Below are 24,799 nucleotides of genomic sequence, written 5' to 3'. Positions count from 1 at the left end.
TGTGTGTGTGTGTGTGTGTATATATATAATATATATATATACCGTGGATCTGCCGTTAACGATCTGTCCCACACCGACTGCGTGACTTCTCCAAGAGGTTTTTTTTTTTTCTCTGATTTTTGGTCGAGAATAAGATTTTTTTTGTCAATGCTTTAGACACTAATTTAATATGAATGTTTTCAAAACATGAATCACTAAATAATAGGGTCAACATGCTGCAATTTCATTGAATATCACTCAAAGTCTTTTTTTTTAAATCAAAATATAATAGCTTTTAATTAATATCATAAATACTTTAGAGCTATCTAAATGCTAGCATTTTTTAATACTCTCCAGTTGAATCATGAAATTGGTGTGACATTGTCAGTGTTACTGATTATTACCTTTTTAATAATGTGTGACAAAGTACTTGGAATTAAGCATGATGTTGTTTAAAATGAAAACCAAGACCAATTAAAAATACCCTACACAGTTGTCGAATGACCCTAGTGGACTTGGTTTAGCTGTGCAGTGCAGTGACTGGTACAGGTACTTACTAAAAGACTTTGATTAGATGAGATGCTTAGCTGTGATTATGCCAAAGACCTAGTATGCCAAAGACCTACCGGTTAGTATTTTTACTTTTCATGTATATGCAGTATGCAAGTTATTTGTTTTAAGAAATGCTATTATGAAAAAAATCATATTTTTAATACACTGAAGTAAGCATTATGTGACTGCCATAACGTCATAATAATCATCGTCTAATTAGTTCCATTAGAGTGACTAGTTTATCATTTGAGTAGAAATATAAAAAAGTAAATTATATTAAAAAATGATCAAGAATACATTATTTCAGAGACTTATTTATTCACTTTATTAAGAGGCTATTGTCCACAGCAAAGTCCACAACTTTTGGAGTCTGCACAGATTCAGTTTGTACAGAATGTTTGTCTGCTTTAATCATTTGTGTATGTTTAAATACCAACAGGGCTAGAACTTTCAGGGCATAAGAGAGTCATTTTTACTAACAAGAAAAGATAACAAGCAGAGAGATCATTACAACAAATATCTTTCCATGTAGATCATGTTTATTGCCCTGATTAGAGAAAATGTAAGAGGAATGAAAGATCCTGCCTGGATTCTCTTATGAGGAAGCATATGTCCTTCACCTCAATGGGAGCTTTGATGCAAACCTAATGGCTTCTTGAAATGTTTCTGAAACTTCTAGATTAGGTTTCATTTCTCCTGTGACCTCTCATTTACGTAAACTAGGTTCTTCTCTCAAGTTCTCAAAATCTAGGAACTTTTAGCAAACTAGCTATTGCCATATAAAGTTGTCATTGATGTGACTCTTTTGAATAATATTGTTCTTATTTGTTTGCATTGCCACTAGGGCTGTGCAATTAATTGTAATTGATTTTCAATTTTAGCTTCCAGCGATTTTGAAAACAAGATAATCGAGGTAAAATGATTATTATGCCGCTGCACAATTAATGTGTACAGTAAGACTATGTAGTGTTATTTTACATTTGATTATTAATATTATTTATTTATTTATTTGGTTGTAGGCTATTACTTATCTGAATACCACTGTTATTACATCTTCCTGAAAAACTGAAAACACTGTTGATTTAATTTGTATTTTCGTTCTGTTCATTTATTTGTCTGTTTTGTTTGTAATTACTAAATAATTGTTCTTACTGTATTGCTGACTGTTTACTTGTATTATATAATTTATTTTGAGGACCTTTTTCTTACAATATAGTTAACATAGTAAAGTATTAGATTTGCTGTATTGATAATTGTGAAATTTCACTGATATTTAAAGTTACACATACCGTAATATAGGACTTAGAAAATAAGATCATATCGCCAACCAATAATCGTGTTAAATAATTGTGATTTCAGTATTGACCAAAAATAATTGTGATTATGATTTTTGCCGCACATTACTGTTTTGAATATTGAAATTTCAAATTCTTTATTGGCATTTGTATAACATACAACATTGCCACAGTATCAGCTAAAAGATTAAGGCAATCAAAAACAAACAAACAAACAAAAAAACATGACTGATAAAAGAATATACCATTCAAATGTTTGGAGTCTGTAAAAGGCTACGTTTATTTGAAAAAATATATATATTTATAGTAAAACAGTAATACTGTGAAATATTATTACAATTTAAAATAACTGTTTTCTAAACATTTATTATTATCAATGTTGTTTTTTGGAAACCGTGATACACTTGTTATTATTATTTGATAAATAGATAGTTCATAGCATTTGAAATAGAAATATTTTGTAACATATATATATATATATATATATATATATATATATATATATACAGTCAAACCAAAAATTACATTTTTGATATTTTTGATATATTTTTACTAGTGGGTACAGGACACTATAGTTCATTTATGTAAGTGAGTATAGCAAAATAAAGTAACTGTGACATATTATACCCAAAAATTCTTCATACAGTGGACTACCAGTAAAATTGATAAATATTTGGAACCAAAAATTATTCAGACACTTTGACCTGAGCATGTTTTGCTTAAATGTTATCTGACATAATTAAGATTATTTTTTTCTGACACAGTTTAGCTCTGAGATCTTGTCATATTTTATTACCATTTTTTTAAACTACAGTGAATAAACTGTATTAATGAATGAAATGTTCAAGGTGTCTGAATAAATTTTGGTTTGACTATATATATATATATATTATAACAAATTAAATATCTTTAAAAAAATATATATTTGAACGTAAACTAAAATGTAAAAAATGCAATAAAATAAAAAATATACTATATTGATTTAGTATTGTGTTTTTTTTTTTTTTTTACTTTTTGTACAAATTAATGTCTTGGTCAAATAATTTTTGGTCAAAAAGGGTAATAAATTTGGGTCACAGACAAGGAAGTTAAATTTGTCTACTTTTGAGAAACAAGAAAGTAAGCAGATTAATCTGCTGATGTAGTTGAAAGTGGTTATTTTGTTTCTTTTTTTTTTTAATGAATGGAGGCCCTTGTTCTCTGAGCCACAGTTATTTGATAAGAGGAGGCCAGTCCATGAGTTGGCAAAGCAGGGCAGAATGAGGCTGACCTGGAAAATGGCTGTTCAGTGAGAGTCCCATAAATACGTTACAATAAGCTTCTACTTGCTTATCTGATCAATTGAGAGACGGTGCTACGGATGCTTAGACATGCAGATACATCACTTTTGCTGATTCAGTATCAGTCATTTGACCTGTGAATGTTCACTCACTCACCTTGTAAATGACTAGATGTGAGTTTGTGAAGATTACAGGGCTTAATACAGACTCTGAGTCCCTGTTTCCCAGCAGCACCAATTACAGCGGATGCCAGAATGAGTCAGATCACACTTATGCAGGTGTTTGAGCCTGATTTGATGATGATGACATATGCAAACTTATAATTGCTGCTGTAATTGTTGTAGTTTGGGCAGTTGATAAATTAGTAATATGGTGTGTCAATATGCTTTCTGTATTCTTATATTTTTTTTTTAAGCAAAATTAAAGGTACACTATGTAACTTTTTTTGTTGTTGTTGTAGTTCAGAATTAACAAATTTAAGTAATGAGTCAATACATCATCAATCCTTCTTCCAAAACGTGTTTTTGTCTTACCCTGATTCACCATGGTAAGCCTATTATAAGTGTTCATATTTTAGACCTATCAGGATGGTTTTTGCTGGAAATTGTGTACATACGTCACCCGCCTACGCGTGTCTCGTCATATCCGTAGATAGAGAAAAGTTGCTCAGGCCACTTTGACATGTTTATGGTCAAAGTCCCTTTAAGGCAAGCCATCTTTGAAACGCCTCTCGGAGACTTAGAGATCCTATCTCTTTGAATGGGGAAACATCAAAATATCCAAAGCTGTTCACCAAACTTACGATTAAATTTCATACTTGAAATCACCAATGATGCACGTGCAGTCATAAGCGTGCGTCTCACAAAAAAACACTTTTATTTTCTCATAATTTACATTGCACATTACAACATTATTCACTGATGCTCAAACAACTCACCTGATGCTTCAGTCTCTCTAAATCCCTCCTTTCCGCGAGCTTGCTCTGCTCTGATTGGCCAGATGGCACATTCTGTTGTGATTGGTCTACCACTTATAGTGCCTGACAACAGCAAAACATTACAATAGCAGAACTTCAGTACCGGTCCGGAGGCTTCCGAAGATCAGCGATTGTACACACTGTAAAGACAGTAGCGATGACATCGATTTTACCATATCAATCCGACCACCAGTCCGTTGATGAAACATTTGAAGAACTAGTTATTCAACCCAAACCTCCATTGCAAGGAAGACTTCTCAGGACATTACTCAGTGATATGCTACTCAGTTTGATGTTCATCATGAGATGTTGCAACTGTACTTTCTCTACATCAGCATTAACAAGTGTATGCCCATCAACAAACCGATGTATATATTTCTAATTTATTGCGGTGCACATGTGAGAACTGTATTATCAATGGTATCATTAACAGCGCATACGTTAGCCAAGCACTAACATGAATAACTGATGTAACATTAAAGTTTGTAAAACAAATATTGCTCCATCCTTTATCATTACTCAGAGTAGTAAGAACGACAGACAATCTGCATCAATGGACCGAGTTTTAGGTAATAGTGAGCCACAGCTGATTTGCAGAAGTGTTTCAGTAAGGCAATAATAATGTGAGTTAGCAGACACAGGCTACATAATATAAAATGCATTTTGATCGCTCGGTAGAAAATATATACATCAATAATTAATCTTACTTATAGGAGTTACAGGAGTCCAAATACAGTTTGTTCTGTCCCATCTTTAATGAATAGCATTTTGTAAATCCCATTTAGGACTCACGGAGATTTGAGAAGCCATCATCAACAGGTTATACTGCTGTTGTATTGCTGTGGTAATTTTAACCACTGACTCTTCACATCCTCACCCTTTGGAAGTGTTTGCAAAAAGAATTTGCTTTTGAAGAGCAAAAAACAATGTCTTCTCGACATGTACACGAACAGTTTCAGTTTTTGAGGGCGGGTCAAGTTGTTCGCGCTCGGACAACGTAGAACATAGGCGGACATTAGACAAATTAGTTACTTTGTGACGTGTGGCCGTCACGGAAGTGGTATTCGAATTTCTGACGACTCGTTTAGGCTGTTCAGAGTCGACTCTTTCTTTTGAGAGACAAAAAATTTATTTATCTTGTACTTTCAGCTTCACAACTTTGCACATCCTTTACATTCACAGACAGCTACATTACACATTGCATGAAAGGTAATATTCGAAAAAGCATAATAGGGGCACTTTAAGGACAATTCACACTGCACTGACAGACGACCAATGCGCACAATCACTAGATTACAGTACGTCGCTTCTCGGATATTCCAAAACCCGACAAACGCAGATTCAATATGTTCAGTCAGTGACAACAAGCACAGACCAACAGCAACAGGATTTACACACTGATTTGACAACCCGAATAAGTGTCTGTTGCCATTGTTAGACGTCTGTCTGCAGTGTGAATTGGCCGTAAATAAAATCTTACTTCACATAATCAAGAATAAGGAAGCATGGGTAGGTAGTCAAGCAAACTTCCCCTGCAGTCTGCACCTCTGTTTTTTCACATTTGTTTTTTTTTTTTTTTTTTTTTTTTTTTTTTATGTCTGGGGATAATTTACTCTTACAAGACTTTTATTTTTCCACATCAAGGAGGTTTTATGCTTTTGGGTCTTTACAAATGAACTGAAGCACTGCTTTAGTTTCTCTGGTCTGTACTGAGAGTATGTACCCTGGGGTTGCATAATTTCACAGCCGCGTGCTGACTGTCAGATCCACATTCTTTACAGGCCTCACAGACAAGAGAGCAGCTCATATGAGGAATTATAGAACTTTAGTGAAATGATTATGAGGCCAAAACTGCCATTAAGGGGAGACACTACAGGCAAAAACACTGTTTTTTCAGGCACCTGTCAATTTTGAGATTTTGCACTTTTTGACTTTTCATAAAGTGTTTTTTCAGACTGATGGAAAGAAAACATCCAAAATACATTTTTAAGTGTATATCTTATAGCACTTTATCTATTTGCGTCTATAGATTTCAATTACAGTAAATATCTTTAAAGGCAGTTTTCTCAAAATGAGTTTTTTTCTCCTGCTCTGAGTCAGAAATCTCCACTTCAGCAGAACTTATATACACCAAACTTTACAGTTTTATTCCTATCTATATTCTGAAGGCTTTTATAGAGGGATTTGTTGATATATCATTCCTATCCTGAGTTATAGGTCCTTTTACTCAAAAAAACATGGCGAAAATAGATTTTTTTAAGGCTATTGTCAGTATTATCTAATTTACTAAAGCACAAAATAAGATATCCAGAATCCCCTCTGTAAAAGTCCTTTCATCTAATATGTCAACAAATAGAACCAAGAATTTTAAACCTGGACCTTTCCAATTTCCAGATTTTGTTTTTGGAAATGTATGCAAATGAGCGTATATTTAAGTATATAAGGCCTCATTTGCATATTAAAACATAAATTTACACAAAACTTGTAATACATTTTTTTCTTATGTTTATGCCAGTAATAAACTGGAGAAGTTTCACAGTAATATCTTCTAATTAAAAAAAATCCCTATTCACATGTTGCTAATAAGCCAAGATTTTCTTGGAAATTTCTCTTCCTTCCTCTTCCCCCTTTTTGCTAGAACAACATTTTTAATGACCTTATTTTGTTTATCGGCTTATTTGTTTCTTGTTTTTTTTTTTTTTTTTTTTTTTTTCCCGCAGATTTGCAGACGTTTTCTGCATTTTCTGGACTAACTCTATCTGAAATCTGTGGTCTGAAATCTTTAAAAATGGTACGAAAACAACTAATTATATAATTTTTGTTATCGAATGAACAAACATATTTGACACCCAGACACGCAGGAGGTGTGAATTCTGTGGAAGTCTGCAGAGATTTCTTTGAAGATATACGGGTGCATGTTGGGCTGTTTATTCCTAAGACAAGCTATGCTTACACAGAAGTTGTCATGTGTCATGTGAATGATACATAATGGAAAAGGGTGGAGAAGGAGGAGGAGGAAAAGTAGTGCTGACGTTCTTCTCGCTCGGAGGGCTGCTGGGAGAAGACAGCTGGTATGCTGCGGCTCAGCTTTAGGATTAGCCTCCCCACGGAGCCGAGTGTTTTCTTCCCAGGGTCATGACAGCTAACAGAGAAGTTGTTCACGTGTTCTCAGCAGAATAAGAACTGCGGTTAGGGCAAAAATGTGTTGATTTTAATGTTTTAATGTGACTTAGAAGTTGATAGGCTTTCTTTGTCTTAGAGCTTAATTTATGACCTTACTATCCTTGTTGTCTGCACTTTTCCAAACACTCGGTGAAGGCCCAGATAGCGGTGTGTTTCTGCAAGCATTGGCAGATCTGAAATAGTTGCATAACACCGCCTCACCCCTCTTTCCCTTGATTCTGTAAGGAAGAATGTGAATGAAAGGAGTTTGTTGGATCCACACAGTTCTGACATCTATTTTTCCTATAATAATTTCTGCTCTTAAAGAGTTCCCAACTTTCTTCAACTAAGAATTAAGTAGTATAAGAATTATTGAAATAGCCAATCCGGTGCATACTTTGATAACTTTAATAACTTTCTGGTGAAAGTTAATACATTTAAGATTTGTCATACTTGTTTAACTCTAGCTATAAAATCTAAGTTCTCAAGTTACCTTTAGGAATAAAATATTAAAAAATAATTATGGAAAGTGGGTAAATATTTCAAGATTAGTGTAGTTATTAATATTATTACATTATTATTATCCTTTTATCTTATATCTAATGCATGGATATTAATGGATTAGAATAAAAACACTTTCCAAAGTAATTTCTGTTTTTTCAAGTCTGTGGTTTGATTTTCTCAGTTCAGTTCACATTCAAATTTGACCCACTCAAGTTTCCTGTAAGAACGGACATGGTGTCGGATGCAAACAGAGAAACAGTCACTATCATTTCATGTCTGTTTTTGTAGATGTAGACAAGACTTTACCCATAGACATGCTCTCAGAATAAGACAGGCTTTTGAGAAATCATTTTTAGATATGGTATTCATTGTTTACCAAACCACTTACAGTTTCTGTTCTTGAGAGTTACATAACACATAGCTGTTTATTCTGAGACCTGTATATTCTTCACAAGCCATTGTGTGCTTGTTTTGGCTCTCATCAACATAACAGTTTCTCTTGATTTAAATATTAACAAAGTTTCATGCGATCAGTTAAAATAAAACCAAATTAAGAGCCACTGTTGCTGTTTTGCATTAAAAAAACTAGTTACACAAGAAATATTTCAATAATTAAGCTGTGCTTTTAAATTTTGCATGACACGTTATTTGGATACAGTACGTCAGGTTCTCTGTTTATTTATTTATTTATTTATTTATGCAGGGGTCAAAAATAAATAGATCAAAACTGACATTTATAAGTTCAAATTTCAAAAATGCTGTTCTTTAGAATTTTTCAATTCATCAAAGAATCCTGATTCTTAAAAATATCAGGCAGCACATCTGTTTTCAATGATGATAATAATAAAAAATGTTTTGAAACACCAAATAAGCATATTAGAATGATTTCTGAAGGATCATGTGACACTGAGGACTGGCGTAATGCCATCACAGGAATACATTTACATTTCACAATATTACTGTTTTTACTTTATTTTTAATTAAATAAACGCAACCTTGGTGAGCATAAGAAACATGAATAATTCTTACCAACTCCAAATTTTTGAACGGTAGTGTACATGCTGTATTCCCATACAAACTGTACATGCACAACATACAGAACTGTACAACATGTACAATATACAGAAGTTAACATGCTCAACTCATGCACAAAATTAATGCTTGATTGCATGCATGCATGCTTGTTTCTGCATGTAGATCATGGCACGTAGATCACCCTGACACACCTTGTGTTTGATTGTTCTGGCATCCAAACTAAAACACAATCAATATTTCACACAGTCTTCATTTTTGGTCTTCATTCTCATTGTTCTGTTTACAAAGGTGTGCATTGTGGTTTACCTATCATCTTTATAATACAGTGTTTGTATGAGTGTTTAAGAGATCACAAAAGGCTGAATGGCTGACCATCTCACCAGTTTAAACTGAACCTGATTGAGCAGAGATACAGTGTGGTTTTTGAGGGAAGATCATGGTACAGAAACCAGCTATCAGCTTCTATAGCAGCTTTTTGCTCTGGGAAAATGTCGCCAACCACATTTAAATTTACTCACAGAAATTCACACATACATCAGACTTGAGGTGAACCATCCATCTGGTGAAAAAAAACCACTGCAACAGTGTAAGTCTAATAAAAGTCAAGCAAACGTGTAGCAGGCAGTCTATTTGCATAAAAAAAAGCACAGGAAGTTGCTGTTGTCTTCACACGCTTCAAAAATTGGCTTCTTGGAAATGACAGTGTTTTTGCTCTGGGTAGTTTAATTTCGTGCTTCTGTGCTTCCTCAGCATGTTAAATTTTAACATTTAAAGCAAGATACACTTTTTAGTGTCAGACATGGCTATTCATTGCTCAGGTGTTTCAGAAACAGATGTGCTGAAACAAAACCATAATCAAGATTTCTTTAATTTTGTCATTCACATCTTGTGAGTAGGCAATCACTATTACTGTTGCTGCTCAAACCTCAGATTCTAAAATTTAAACCTTGGCATATATCTCATCCCCACTTGATACATCAAGCCATGTCATGTGTACTTAATAAACTAATAATCTCTCCATCAAAAACACCTGCAGGGTCAAATTCTCACCAAAACACTGTAATTTGTGTCATTGTTGTTGTTGTTTTTGTTTTAGTTTTTTGTTTTTTCTTCAGCCACAATTAATAAGCACTTTTAGATTTTCTTAATATTTTTGTGGAAGTTTGGCTGCCCCCTGGTGTCAGTGATTTTATTCCAGAACATTTAGGAATAAATTATTACAATTAGGATAAATTATTGTTTTTATTTTTACTTCTACAGTAAGACTGTAATTTGTGATTAATTATTTTTCCATTTTTGTTTCTGCTTTTTCATTACTGTTTTTCTTTTCTGCTGCGTCACAGGTAGTCCAGGTCGTTCTCTCACTGTCTTAACAAACCCTGATGTTTATAACACCACCACACTGTTGCTTAGCGATGATGAGGGCACTTTATTCGTCGGAGCACGTGATGCCATTCTCTCAATTGATGTCAGTCAGACTGACACAATGGCCATGAAGAAGGTCAGTGTGATTTTGATTTAGTACATGACTAGCTGAAGGATACAACCTAGAAATTCACTATGTCAGCACAACAAATTAAAATAATGGAAACATTGGAAAAAAATATATATGTATATATTATATTATATTTCAAGATTAAGGAACAGCTTAAATAGCAGATGATTATTTATGTTGCATAGCAACCTTTTGCTATGTTAGGGGCTTCAGTGATTTAAGGAAAATGTGTGTCCTTAATATTTTTATTTTATATAATATTTTATACATTTTATAAAAACAATAAGGCACTTCAACCGTGACTATATTCAAAATATAGCAGGACCTCTCGTAGCTTATTGCTTGAATACAGTGAGCTGATCACAAAATAATTTAGTCAATACATATTAGCTTTTTCCTCACAGAAATAAATGGTTTATTAAATAAATGATCTAACATTTATGTGTAAGCATAAATGCATAATGTTTAGGTAATCATTATGCTTCTAAGCCAATTTGATCAATTTAAATTTATTAAACTATATTAGGAAGTAAAACGTTTTGCATGTGTTGGGTTGTTGTTGTTTACTTCCTTGTTTAATAAGTTTAACAGTTTAATAAAATGTAAAATAAACAAATTTCAGCTTTCTTTGAGCTGTGGTATATGCATGTGATGAATCTGACCCTGTTTTACATTCAAATTTCAGCTGGACTGGTCTCCCTCAGAAAAAGAACTTGCTGACTGTTCCATGAAAGGAAAAATGAAGGTATGGAAAAAAAAACAGCCACTTTAAGCGCTATACAATCCGACCTTTTTGACCCTTATGTTAAACTGGGCAAATATCTGTCTTCATAAGCTGACCTTTAACCTAACTCCCTCATTCACCTTCAGATGGATTGTCATAACTTTGTGAGGGTTTTGCAAGAATTGAACTCCACCCATATGTACGCCTGTGGAACGTTTGCCTTCAGTCCCCGCTGCACGTACATCGTAAGTCAGACCACATCCATCTTTTCACAGTTCTTTTTGTCCTCTGTTTACTTCTTGTAAGCATAATGGGTGGCTATGAATAATGATGTATGAAACAATTATTTTATAATTATTACATTATTATTAGCCCTAGAAAACCTTTATTTTCTCTGAGACATATTGGCAGTGATCTGTTTTGTGTGAATATAATCATACATTCATTTTTACCATGGTAACTTAACCATTTTGAAAGGTCTGTGTGACTGCCACAAGTGCCAAAATGCAACAATTTTATGTAAATGTGGAAAGGTGGCTTTACTGTCCGAAGGCCAATGATTATGTAGTATCCTTTCATATGAGTCATATCAGAGTCTCTTCTGCACTGACCTCTATTGTGTTAAGCATCAGTCTATAGCCTTAGCCTCAGCATCAGTCACATGAAATATTAGAATATTGCATAACCCTGTTGTGTATGTTAAATTACTCCTTGCTTTATAGTTACAGATTTTATTAGTTTACAACATGTTCGGGGCTTTTATGGTATTATACACCTTTAAGGCGGAAACTTGCGTGACTGTCCTTCACATACCATTGAGCATTCTTCGATCCTGTCATGCGAACACAGCAGTCTCAGTGCTGCTTCCTCACTCTGCTTTCACACATACAAGTATGAGAGGAAGAAGATCTGTGTGTGTGTGCGTGTATCAGGGGAGATGTGCATGCCAAATAGCAAACCTCCTGAATGAAAGCACCGCACATCCTGTGAAGGATTTTATTACTGTTGTCAACGTCTTTTCATAGCAAATTTAAATAAAATTTGTAGGGCTGGGACAATACATCGATTCTCAATTCACGATACAAAGAATCTGGATTAATTCTGATATTTTCCGATGTATCTCGATTCTCTCTCGATTCATTTCTGAGCTTAGTTTTTAACAGCAGATGGCACTACGTGCTTTAGAAACACCCGTACTCTGCCTGCTTCCGGTTCCTTTATACACACCACTTAAACTTAAAATAATCATTCATAAAGTTCGAAAAGGTTGAAGCGAATTACAAGGGTGTTCGCAGTGGGCTGTGTTTACATTAATCTCATGTCATAAAAGCATTCTGAGCAGAGGTGGAAGTATTTAACCACTTACATGATTCAGCCGAATGCACGATCGCAGTCCAGCACTCTTCTTTGTGAGCATTTAAATGTGAGGTTAAAAACTAGCCTAGAGCGCCATCTGCTGGTAAAACTAAGCTCAGAATCAATTGGAGAGAGAAAATATCAGAATCGATGTATTGTCCCAGCCCTAAAAATCAGCAAGGCAAAAGTGTGGTGTACAAATTATCCTAATTGAAATTTCCTCAAGTTTATCAGTGTATTAATATTCATATGATTTATTTGCTCACCTTCACAGAATTCAAAGTCATTGGCCATGGCTACAGGCCCCAGCGGTAAGCCTGAAGAAGGCAAAGGTCGCTGCCCTTACGACCCCTACCAGAAGAACACTGCCATAACTGTGGGTAAGTAATCCCTCCACTGCCATGAGCATAATGAGCTGGCATAGGTTATCTGGCTTGTTTCACACAGTATACCTTAGTAGTGTGCATTTATTTCAGCGTCCATAACAGCATTCACACTGCGCATTTAGCTGGAAGTTGAATTTTGTGGTTGAGTCTGTGAAAACACATCACTGTAAACACATTACAATCATGATAGTATGAATAGTTTTATCATGTTAATGGAAATGACTGTTAATGCATTTGGTTTTTGACGGACCAGATCTGCTATGCTGCTGCTCCTGCAGAGCAAGAATGAACTTGCTTCTGCAAATAGATACTACTGCTGCTGCATGAATAGGCATACATAAATCCTGTATCAGATCTAGGCAGGTGGAGCTGGGGGAGGTAAAGAGTTTGAACTCTGATAGCAGGACCAGCTTGAAGTGAACACTGAACTAGACTACTTTAATGTTGAGCAAACAAGTTTATTGGATGCATTCAGCAATCAGCAGAAGCCAATCAGCTTGTGCCGTGTAGTAAATTATGTTTGCCTGTGCCATCTAGAGTTTCATGACTGAACAGACTTTTGCAATAGACTTGTATGATAGGCTTGTATGAAACTTCATTATATTCTACCGTCTTATGCGCAGAGGTTTTTGGTCAAGTAACTTATACCTTTGATTTGTCAGAATTGAGAAAAATGAAATCATCCAGTCTTTGATATCACAAATACGTTCTGCTAACTTGGCTCAGGTTTGAAGGAAATATAAAGTTGAGTTTCATCTGCATAACAGTGGTAACTAATGCCTTGTTTCCTGATAATGTTCCCCAAGGGGATCATATACAACAAGAAAAGTAAAGGGCCAAATGCTGAGTTTGTTGCTACACTTTTGGGTTTGGGTTCCATTATGTTTAAATTATTTAATTTTGATGCAAATCAATGTGGTCATCCTCCTAAATTAGATTACTTGGTGACCAAAGTCAAAATAATTGTAATAATCACAACTCCTGATAATCATTTAATAAGGGTTCTCCGATTAGGATTTTTGGGGCCGATCACTGGAAGTAGTATTGGCCGATGCCGATCACCGATACCAATCACTCAAATAAATAATAGACCAACTATTCTTAACAATAATGTACTTTAATTATAAAAGAATTAAGAGATGAGAAAGTATCATGAATTGACAACTTATTTATTGTCAAGCAGCATGTGCAACGTATTACATTCCTTTTCTTAGAGGTGATTAGGAACAGCTTAGAGCTTAACAAATATAGCATTCCTGTGAAATAAATTAGTAAATAAATAAAACAGGACAGTCTTTATCAACAGAAAGTAATCAAATGTAAAACAACACTGCATTATTTGCACTGTATAAATATTGATTAATCCTACTAAATCTACTAAAGAGCAGTGAGTGATTTTTCTCTTTGCCTTTTGTTGTTTGATTAGCATTAATCAAACAACAAAATGGGTGGAACGAAAATGCTCCACTGTGAAGGAAAGAAATGCACTAAAATCGCACAGCTCTAGGTTCTTGCTGTCATTGCTGTAGAGTTGCTGTCATTGAAATGTCTCCGCTCTTTACAAAGATGTTGCAAAAGTTTTCAGGCACCTGGTTGAACTGGCAGGCCGGTGAGTGTAGTGAAGCAATTTTAGCATAGAAAAATTGTCTCGCAAGTTTTGCGTTATCTGATCGGCCTTTATAGAGACCACCGATCAAACTATATAAAGCTATTATCGACCGATAACGATTGGTGGCCGATCAATCGGAGCACCCTTGTCATTTAATAATTTATGCATGTTATTAAAGGAAATACTTAAAGTAGCAACCCAGAAATTACTTTATTTTCCATATAGAGCATCAGCTCCATTTTGTTGCAAAAACAGCCAGTGTGAAAGTAACCCCTGGTTCTGTAGTTATTGCTGATGCTTCTCCTACAAGCTACTTATGTGTGTAGTGTGAAATTGGCCTAGCTATAATGAAGAATAGATTGAACCAGAGAGAGACAAGCAGATTTTTCTCAGTGAACAGACACTGTTAATCTTCTTGCTGTTAAATCCTAGTCCTGATCTACTTATCTTTGGGTGGCTGACATGTGACTTCAGACATGAGGCCTGAGAATGTTCACTTCACATTTACCTCATGATCAATCGGACAGGCCTTCAGCCTGTTTAAATCATGCATGAACCCCAGTTAGCACACACTGTTGTTTGTTGTGTGCTTATATACTGTTAAAAATAAAGGTTTTCCACACAAGCAAAATGGAAGAACACCCATATCCAAAAAGCATCATAAAAGGAGTCCATATGACTTTCTAAAACCACAAATGAGATCTTGTATTTTAAGCTAATTAGCTTGATGGTAACGACTGAAATTATGAATGCTTAAGTGAGATAAAGATGTTTGTGTTTATTTGTATGTGGTTTAGCACAATATAATGTTAATTTATAGTGTGTCTTTGTTTCAGATGGAGAACTGTACACAGGAACAGTGGCAGACTACAGGGGAACTCGACCTGTCATTTCACGCCACTTGAGCGAGGGCAGCCATGTTGATCTGAAACTGGATGATACGCTTGGCTGGTTAGAAGGTAAGAAAACTTTGTTTTTAATGCTGCCACAAAAGCAAAGAGAGAGGCAGAGATTTTAATGATTCTGATTTTGCTGAAACAGAGAGTTTTGCTTTGCTTTATAACTACATTGCTTTCTTTTTCACTACACAATTCCAGATCCTACTTTCATCAGCTCCATGTATGCTCCCAGTGAGGAAAAGGTTTATTTCTTCTTTAGTGAGATTGGAAAAGAGTACGACTTCATTGACAAGTTTACAGTGTCTCGTGTTGCCCAAGTTTGTACAGTAAGTGTTGCTTGTTGATGTATTTCTTGCTTTAACATAGCATTTTAGTTAGCACGTTTACAGATTCATCAATTTCATATGAAAGATTAATTGTTTAATTTGAAATGGTTTTATTAAAAATGTCATTCTCAGTTGGTGTTAATCTCTCTTCAGAGTGATGTAGGTGGGCAGCGTACTCTTCAGAAACGCTGGACTACCTTTGCCAAGGCTCAGCTACTATGTCAAGCTGACCGAGAGCTGCCATACAACGTCCTACAGGACATTGTCAGCCTTCAACCACTGGAGGGCGCATCTGAGGACGAAACTCTGTTCTATGGGATTTTCAGTTCTCAGTGGTGAGGAAACATGATTTATTATTCTATTTTATTTTATTTTTTTCCATATTTGAAAGTAGTTAGGTTATATTTTATAATTTGCTGTTTTGCTTTAAAAAACTTATCTCAATGTTTGTTTTGTTGTTTGCTAGGCAAGTAAACTTGGGACGTTCAGCTGTGTGTGCTTTCAGCCTCAAAGATATTAAAAAGGTGTTTACAGGACGTTACAAGGTTCTGAATCGGGACACTTTGAAATGGAGCACACGGGTACAGGAGCAAATGGCAAACCCTGGAGAGGTTAGTGTCTTTATTTTATTTTATTTTTTGTTATTTTATGCTATTTTATTTTATTATACACCGTTCAGAAGTTTAGGGTCAGTAAAGAAATTAATGCACAGATGCATTAATTTATTCAAAAATGACAGTTTATAACATTTATAATGTTACAAAAGATTTCTATTTCAAATAAATGCTGTTCTTTTGAACGTTCTGTTCATCAAAGAATCTTGAAAAAAAATGTATCACAGTTTTCACAAAAATATTTTCAACATTGATAATATTGATTAAAAAGTTTCTTGAGCACCAAATCAGAATATTAGAAGGATTTCTGAAGGGTCATGTGACACTGAAGACTAGAGTAATGGCTGATAAAAATTCTGATTTGTTATCATAAATTAAAATTTATAATATATTCAATCAGAAAACAAGTCTTTTAAATTGTAATATTTCACAATTATACTGTATTTACTGTAAATAAATGCAGCCAAAACATTTGAACACAAAATATTTTATTTTAGTTTATTTAGTTTATTTTAGTTTATTTTATTAACCAAATAATCTCTTCTTCTGTTTTCTTATGCCCTTAAATCAAACCATTCAAATTTCTGCTGTTAATCTCTACAGTGTGGCCTTCATAATGCATCGGACAACGCTCTGCGCTTTGTTAAGGACAACTTCCTGGCTGATAAAAGTGTTCCACCAGTCAATCAGGGCCTGACCATGGTGTCGTCTGATAAGAGCTACAGCAACATCGCAGCTCAGAGAGTGCGCGGATCACGCGGCAGAAATTACACTGTGCTTTACCTGCTCACGGGTAAATATTGGTCAATATCACAGTCACCATCAAAAATCACAATTGGACTGATAGTGGAGACATTTTTCTTTGTCACTAGGTTTATTGCTTGCTTAAATGATTCTAAGTATCATGATGCATTGTATTTCAAACAGGATTAAGGTAAAAGCTGAAGCAACCTTTAATTTTTGTTCTGCACTAAATTGCCTGCACAACATTTTAAATCAGTGTTGTTATTGTTAAATAAAACTATTAAATAATTTTTTGGGGTAAAAAGTTTTTGGTAATTGAAATTAAAGTTAAAATTATGTAAAATATTACAATTTGAAACTGAAATAAGCTGAATTACTAAAATTACTAAAACTGAAATAAAAATAAATTAAATATTGAAAAGAACTTAGTTGTAAAAATGACAGAAGCACTTAAAATTACTAAAACTTAAAGTAAAATTAAAATGGAAACTGAAAATATAAAAGTAAACGCTAATTCAAAATATTAATAAATGCTATAACAATATATACATAATACAAAAATAATGCTGTATTGGAGATGTTATACCATACAGAAAAAAAAATTATATATATACAGTTGCAAGAAAAAGTATGTGAACCACTTTGTGAAAAATTTTAACAAAATAAGAGAGATCATACAAAATACATGTTATTTTTCATTTAGTACTGTCCTGAGTAAGATATTTTACATAAAAGATGTTTACATATAATCCATAAGACAAAAAAATAGCTGAATTTATTAAAATTACCCCATTCAAAAGTTTGTGAACCATTGATTTCTAATACTGTGTGTGGTTACCTGGATGATCTACAACTGTTTTTTTGTTTTGTGATGGTTGTTCATGAGTCCCTTGTTTGTTCTGAGTAGTTAAACACGATGCATTAAGAGTCAGGGGGTGAAAACTTTTGAACAGGATGAAGATGTACAGATTTTTCTTATTTCGTTTAAATATCAGTTTTTTTCATTTAGTACTGCCCTTCGGAAGCAACAGAACATACTTACATGTTTCCCAGAAGACAAATTAAGTACAATTTACCTTGATCTTCAAATTCAAAAAGTTTTCACCCCCCGACTCTTAATGCATCGTGTTTCCTTCTGGAGCATCAGTGAATGTTTGAACCTTTTTTATTAGCTGTGTTTGAGTCCCTCAATTGTCCTCAGTGTGAAAAGATGGATCTCAAAATCATTCAGTTACTGCTGGAAAGGGTTCAAATATGCAAAAAATCCTCGAAAACTGAAGAATCTGCAGGACCAGGAGGATTTTTGTGAAGAACAGAGCTCAGTTTAACTGCTCAGAACAAACAAGGGACTCATGAACAACCATCACACAACAAAAAAACAGTCGTGGATCATCCAGGTAACCACACACAGTATTAGAAATCAATGGTTCACATACTTTTGAACTGGGTCATTTTAAAAAATTCAGCTACTTTTTTGTCTTGTTCATTATATGTAAACATCTTTTATGTAAAATATCTTACTCATGACAGTATTAAATAAAAAATAACATGCATTTTGTATGATCTCTCTTATTTTGTTAAAATTATTCACATTTTCACAGATTCTGCAAGTGGTTCACATACTTTTTCTTGCAACTGTGTGTATATATATATATATATATATATATATATATATATATATGCTGTACCTAAACACCATAGCAATTATTGACCAGTAAAATGTGCTGGATTTAATGAGAGTACAAAGAACTAATAACAGTTGTAACAGGAGTAATTCCTATACTCCTAAAATGCAATGCATTGTTTGGATTTTCATATTAAGGGGCTTTCACAATGGATGAACCTTTTCATAGTTCCTAGAACTATTTGCAGAAGTATCCGATTTTTGGTATGATGGCACCACAGGAACTAGGAACGATTTTAGTTCTAGGAACTCTTTTTGGGGGAACTAAATTAGCTCCTACTTCAGTGTAGGGTCTAAACTAGCACTATAGGAACTACCAGTGACATAAGTGTACATTGATTGGCCAAATGCATACAAAACACCGGCACTTTTAAACACCGGCATTTTTATAAAGCCATGTAAACATGTTTATTCCACAAACATAGAAAACAGTGTTTACCTGTTGTCTGCGGGGTTGTGTTTTTTTTCTCAGCGTCGATGATGTTTCACACTGCAAATTGTGATGGAGATTTCATCTCTTTAGCCCCACTTTTTGCTCTTTCAATCATGAAAATTATGTCCTCCATCCAGTTGTTGACGTTGGTAAATGGCATGCTTAAATGACACCACTGTCAGCCGCTTCAGAGTTCCTACTGCCGATGTGATACAACCAGGAAAATGGCCCGGGGGGAATATTAGTTCTCGGGGAACCACACTGGTGGCTAATTCCTATAACTGCGAAAGCCCCTTTAGACTGTAGAACAACGGATATTTTCCCAGACATCAAAGAAATGCGCATATTGTTTTCTTTTTTCTTTTTTGTGTATGACTTCATTATTGTTTCTTCTAATTGTTTTCCCCTTTCGAGTTTTTTTTTTTTTTTTTTTAATTATCTTAATAGCAGTTTAACTCTGTTTCCTGTAGAGTCGGGCTACCTGCACAAAGCTGTGATCTTAGAGAACGGAGCTCACATCATTGAGGAGATCCAAGTGTTTCATCAACCTCAGCTGATCAAAAACATCCTGCTTTCAGTCTCTAAGGTACCCGTTACTTCAAGTGTCATTTACTAGCTTTACTCAGAGAACAACCGTCTATGTGTGTCTGTATTTAATACACAATAAAACTCACTACACACACAATTTCATACTCTTTACATCAAATCTATCAAGTGACTTGTGTGCCAGCTGTACATGGTGGGTCAGATCACTCCTTTCACGCTGCTCAGCCAATTAGAACACAGTTGCTCACAACAGACTTCATTTTCTGTCATTATTCGATATATTTGATTCTGAGAATTGTTTGTTAAATAGAAGTAAACTGTATAAAAGTGTTCAAATGGATTGTTTCACTGACGCACAAGTCTGTGAATCTGTATGTACTGTCCTCAGCAGTCACATTTCTTCAGTAATTGGGTTAGATGGACGTGTGTGAGAAGTTTTCTAGTGTAGTGTGCATTTGCGTAGACGTTTCTTCAAAAGGAATTACCCCTGAGTAGCCTCATGCTAAAAAACTTAGATTGGAATGAATTTAGAAGGCAGACAACAGTTCTGTTTAGATATGTGGCTTTTCTGAGAGCTGAATGTTATATAGCCTACCTTTTCACTGACTTTATTTTAAAATGAACATTTATGGCATAATATAATTTATTAAGTTTATTTAATATTTTATCTTATTCAAATGAATATACATGGGTTCCTTAACACCAACTAGTCTATTTTAAAAAAAGGTGTAGTTTAAATTTAAAATGGATTTAAAATGGATTTTATGAAGAAAAGAAAAATTGTGCACAGTTACAGCTTTATTCTTTTTATAGTAAATTTAATCATGGAACTTCACATTTACTGAACAGAAATGTACTTTACTACGCAAGAAAGAGGATCAGTTGTAATTGTTTGTCTCTCCCCCAGGGTGCAGTGCTGATAGGCTCTTCAGAAGGAGTGGTGTCAGTACCAGTGTCCAACTGTTCTTACTACTGGAGCTGTGCTGAGTGTATTCTAGCAAGAGACCCCTTCTGCGGCTGGAACCCTGTGACGAAAGTCTGCACAGACATAACTAGTCAGGACCAACTGTAAGTATAATTACAGCCAAGTGTATTCAAACCTAACAAATACTCCCTAATCAAATATGGGGTTGGTTTATTGAGCTTGTATTCCAGCATTTCAGCAATTAGGTTACATCAGCATACCCCTGTCCTTTGTTTTTAATCTCTCCTTTCACTGCTTTTCACAGTGTCCAGGATGTAGATGAGGGGAATGTATCAGAGCAGTGTAAAAATGTGGCCCCCAGGTCACGCTCTGGCCAGTCCCGAACCCATTCAAGTGAGTACAGTTAATGTGTACATCTTTATAATGTTTAGATATCAGTGTATAAATGGGTGTTTCTATCCCAAGAGTCTCCATTTTGATCCTTTTTAATTGAGTATCATTAATTTAATCTTAGGGTATGTTTACACGACAACAATGTACTGGTGACAACGGTATTGTTTTCAAAAACCTGCACTTTGAAACCCATTTTCAAAAGCTTGCATTTTCAGGCCACCAAAACACCATTGTTGTGTAAATTAACAGCTAAAACGCATAAAAAGTTTTCCGTTTTTAGTTGAAAATGGTGTTGTGTAAACAGCCCCTAAATTTAATTTATTGCAGTTTCAAATGTTGTACTTGGGTAACTCAATAGAAGTCCCTGAAATATTCTTATTTGTCTCATTTTTACTTGGATCTTTGAGTGTGCTCAGTACTATTTATGGCAATTTCCACACAAGTTCATTCAACAATTAACAATAAAATCATACAACAGTCTCAAAATGTCAGCACATCAATATTTATTTACTTACTTATATTATATTCTTAAAATTATTTGGCTGTCACACATTTTACACACAACAATCTTGATTTTTCCTCTAATTAAAAAAAAATTAACGTTTCGTAAAGCTTTAACACCCAGGAAGTAACATCATTTGCAGGACAGCATCATCAGCAGGACAAAATAATAATTTCATTCCATTTCACACAAAAAAAAATGTGTGTGTGTTGTTTATATATATATATATATATATATATATATATATATATATATATATATATATATATTTGTGTTTTTGAAAATAATCATACAAATTATGGTTTTAAACTATTTAGTCATGTCCCACGTATAGCTATCAGGGTTGCAAAAATTGAAAGTTAAATGTAAAACGATATCAGAATATATTATACAAATATTTAATTAATATATTTAATTATATTATAGATATTTATATATTTAATTTGACCTCTTGGGGTTGACATGAAACATTTTCACAATTTCAAAAGAAGGTTAAACACCTCCTTTTCAAGCCATGTTTAGTATTTACTCATGGAAAGTGCCGTAAAGAGTACTGGTTTAACTGCATGTGTTGCTGTCGTGGTGTCGTGTGTATGCTGACCCTTGACCCCTGACCTCCTCAGCTGTGTGTCCTCCAGGTGAAGTGGTGTCTGTGTCTCTAAACGAGGTAGTGCACCTGCAGTGCCCAAAAGCATCACACCTCGCCAAACGCCACTGGGAACGTCTTAACAGCCAGCTCTCGCCCAAAATCTACATTCAGCCAGACAACGGCAGCCTCAGCTTTGTGGCGACCCCGTCCACCCTGGGACACTACCTGTGTCAGGCTGTGGAGAATGGCTATACCCAAACACTGGTCGTCTACCACGTTAAACAAAAGAGCAACCCCACCATCCTACCAGCTTCCCCAAGCCGCCCACAGAGCACCACACCAGCCGAAACGGAAAATAAAACCTCTATTTCCACTCCTAGGTGGATGATAACCAAGCAGGAGGAGCCGAGACCTAAGCCAGAAGATGTGGATCCTACTACTGTCACACACAAAGATTTGCTGGCGGTCACGATTCGCAAAAGTAACTTCACTCACTGGTCTGGCACGAACAAGGAAAACTCACCAATGATTGAGCCTGGCGAAAACCTCCAGCAAGTGTACAAACCCACCTACTTCCAGGAGCTAGTGGTGGTGTCCGTTCTGTTAGCCCTGTGCATCAGTGCCTTGCTAACCATCGCGGTTAACAGGTTCAGGCATCTTTGTCACAGCAAGACAGTCCCACAAACAACTACTCCTCGCAGGGACGCCGAAAAGGGAGGAAGTGCGACGCCCCAGGAGAGAGAGTCTCTCAGAGGGCATTCACCATGTTTGGAAAAGCGGAACGGACAAGCTCCTAATGTACAGTCTGTGGGTCAGGCACATAACGGCAAATCTCCCAACAGTATGCTGAACGGCTCTAATGGTCACCTACCCAACACACCCATCTGAGGGCGGACACTGTGATGGTACCCTCTCACTGTAAACCTCTTTTCTGAGCCAAACTGGGCTTCTGCTGTATCGAGCCCTTTCACTGAACCACTTGTGCAGGATCACTTTGCAGGCCGAGAAGAAAAAAAAAAAAAAAAAAACTGGTAAAAATGGCACATTGGACCTTTTACAAATCTTTTGAAGCTGTAAGACTCGAAGATCTTTGACTCTAGGTACTATTGTACATTTTCAGTTTGTTAATATTTAAGCTGTAATTTATGTGACGATTGTTTGTTTCAGTTTAAAGTGTATCAGATTTTATGCCTCTCTTAAATCACTTTCAGGCAAACATAAGTGAAATATATAGATGGACGTTTTAAGATTTTCATTGATCTCTTCAGCCTTTTTAATTGATATTAGAAACATTTAATTCAGCTCAGTTTAAAATCTTAAATTACAATTTTTAATGGACCTTAAAATTTAAAATTACTAAAATTTCCTAAGAGAGGCAGCTTAACTAAATTGATCATCAATTTCAGATTTTCCCTTAACATAAATAATTCCAGTACTCTGTCTACCTTGTTCGGAGTCGCTATATCGCACATCTTATTTAGTCTTTGCCTTTATTCCTTATTCTTGTCTAATTACAAATTTTAAATGTCAAGACGAGGTATGTTTTCTTTTTTCTTTCATACCCAAAAATGAAAATTCTATCATTTATGCTCCACAGAACAAAGAAAGTCAAAAAGGTTTGAAACAACATGAGGGTCCGTAAATGCTGACAGAATTTTCATTTTTGGGTGGACTTATACCTTTAACTTTGCACCGATGCAAAAATGAAGCTTTCAAAGATGCTTTTCAAGTGGTTTGTTTTTAAGTATTTCGTGTAATGTGTTAAAAATTTGTGCTGATCAGTCATGTGTAATTACGGGTTGATGTATCTCTATCATTATATTTCAATATAAAAATAATACTCAAAAGTGTTTTTCGGTACATTGGACCTGTTATAGAACTGTGTAGCCTGGTTACCTCGTTCATTACTGACCACTTCACTATACCCTGATGGCAAAGCACAGTAACTGCGTCAAATCTGGAATCTACGTACATTTTGAGCAAAGTTGAGCCAAACCAAATCCTTCACAGAACAAATGCAGTCGAAGAGACCTGATTTTGGTCTTGTCTTAATTGTTTATTTATTTATTTTTTAAATTGGTAGTTGCTGTGTTTTGCCTTTGCACATCGGTATATTGGGCCTGATTGCAGCTACTTCTAGATGGGAGTGACCTAAACCAATCTTTTGTTTGTTGTTTTCTTTCCCAGCCTGTGATTTTGTCACTGAACGGTACGGATTTGAAGTCTTTATTCTGGGGAAATCACTTATAAAATGTGATATTGCCAAATCTGTATTTTATAATCAGAGAAAGGAAAACATGTTCTTTCTAGTGGTTCAAGGAACAATTTAATTTTCTGTTGTTCTTTAGCTGGATAACTGTGTCCAATCGAAGCCCAATATGTGAAGTCTGTCACAGGACTAGATGCATTTCCCTGCATGCCACTGTTTTTGAAAGATTCTGTATATTTTTTTATAGCCTATAAAGCAGGCTGTTTTGAAAATAAAAGATATTGAGTTAAAGTGTTTACATCTCATGTCCTTAAAAAAAACTTACTTTTATTGCCACTAGGTGGCATCAGAATACAAAAAGTAAAAATCTATAGACCATATATGAACTTTCATACAGTCAATAGTAACAACTACAAAGGCCATTTAAATTGCTCTTCAACTGGTGATGTTTTTGAGGGCACCTTTCATATTTCCAGTGTAAATGCACTGTAACCGATTTTTTTTTTTTAAAGAAATATATATTTTTATGATGATCAACATTATGCCACAAATGCTGTCAATTGGGATTAAAGGATTAGTTCA

The 24,799-nt window shown here is 34.9% G+C and overlaps 1 protein-coding gene across 2 annotated transcripts in view; it reads left to right on the top strand.

Annotated features, from left to right (window-relative positions):
* sema4ab (sema domain, immunoglobulin domain (Ig), transmembrane domain (TM) and short cytoplasmic domain, (semaphorin) 4Ab) overlaps positions 1-24,508 on the top strand; it is a 41,189-nt gene extending 16,681 nt beyond the window's left edge. Inside the window, exons 3-15 of one of the 2 annotated variants that reach the window (XM_051871766.1) lie at positions 10,127-10,284; positions 10,964-11,023; positions 11,149-11,247; positions 12,633-12,738; positions 15,190-15,312; positions 15,451-15,578; positions 15,732-15,913; positions 16,045-16,189; positions 16,796-16,985; positions 19,524-19,639; positions 20,507-20,667; positions 20,829-20,917; positions 22,043-24,508. In XM_051871766.1, coding sequence (XP_051727726.1) covers positions 10,127-10,284; positions 10,964-11,023; positions 11,149-11,247; positions 12,633-12,738; positions 15,190-15,312; positions 15,451-15,578; positions 15,732-15,913; positions 16,045-16,189; positions 16,796-16,985; positions 19,524-19,639; positions 20,507-20,667; positions 20,829-20,917; positions 22,043-22,896 — 2,411 coding nt within the window. In that variant the 3' untranslated portion in view covers positions 22,897-24,508. The remainder of the gene's footprint in view (positions 1-10,126; positions 10,285-10,963; positions 11,024-11,148; positions 11,248-12,632; positions 12,739-15,189; positions 15,313-15,450; positions 15,579-15,731; positions 15,914-16,044; positions 16,190-16,795; positions 16,986-19,523; positions 19,640-20,506; positions 20,668-20,828; positions 20,918-22,042) is intronic. The other variant, XM_051871768.1, reaches the window with a different exon arrangement.
* The last annotated feature ends 291 nt before the right edge of the window (positions 24,509-24,799 follow it).

The sequence above is a fragment of the Ctenopharyngodon idella genome, chromosome 19 (assembly GCF_019924925.1).
Source record: "Ctenopharyngodon idella isolate HZGC_01 chromosome 19, HZGC01, whole genome shotgun sequence".
NCBI classification, from domain to species: Eukaryota; Metazoa; Chordata; class Actinopteri; order Cypriniformes; family Xenocyprididae; genus Ctenopharyngodon; species Ctenopharyngodon idella.
This window is presented reverse-complemented; position numbering and strand designations above follow the sequence as displayed.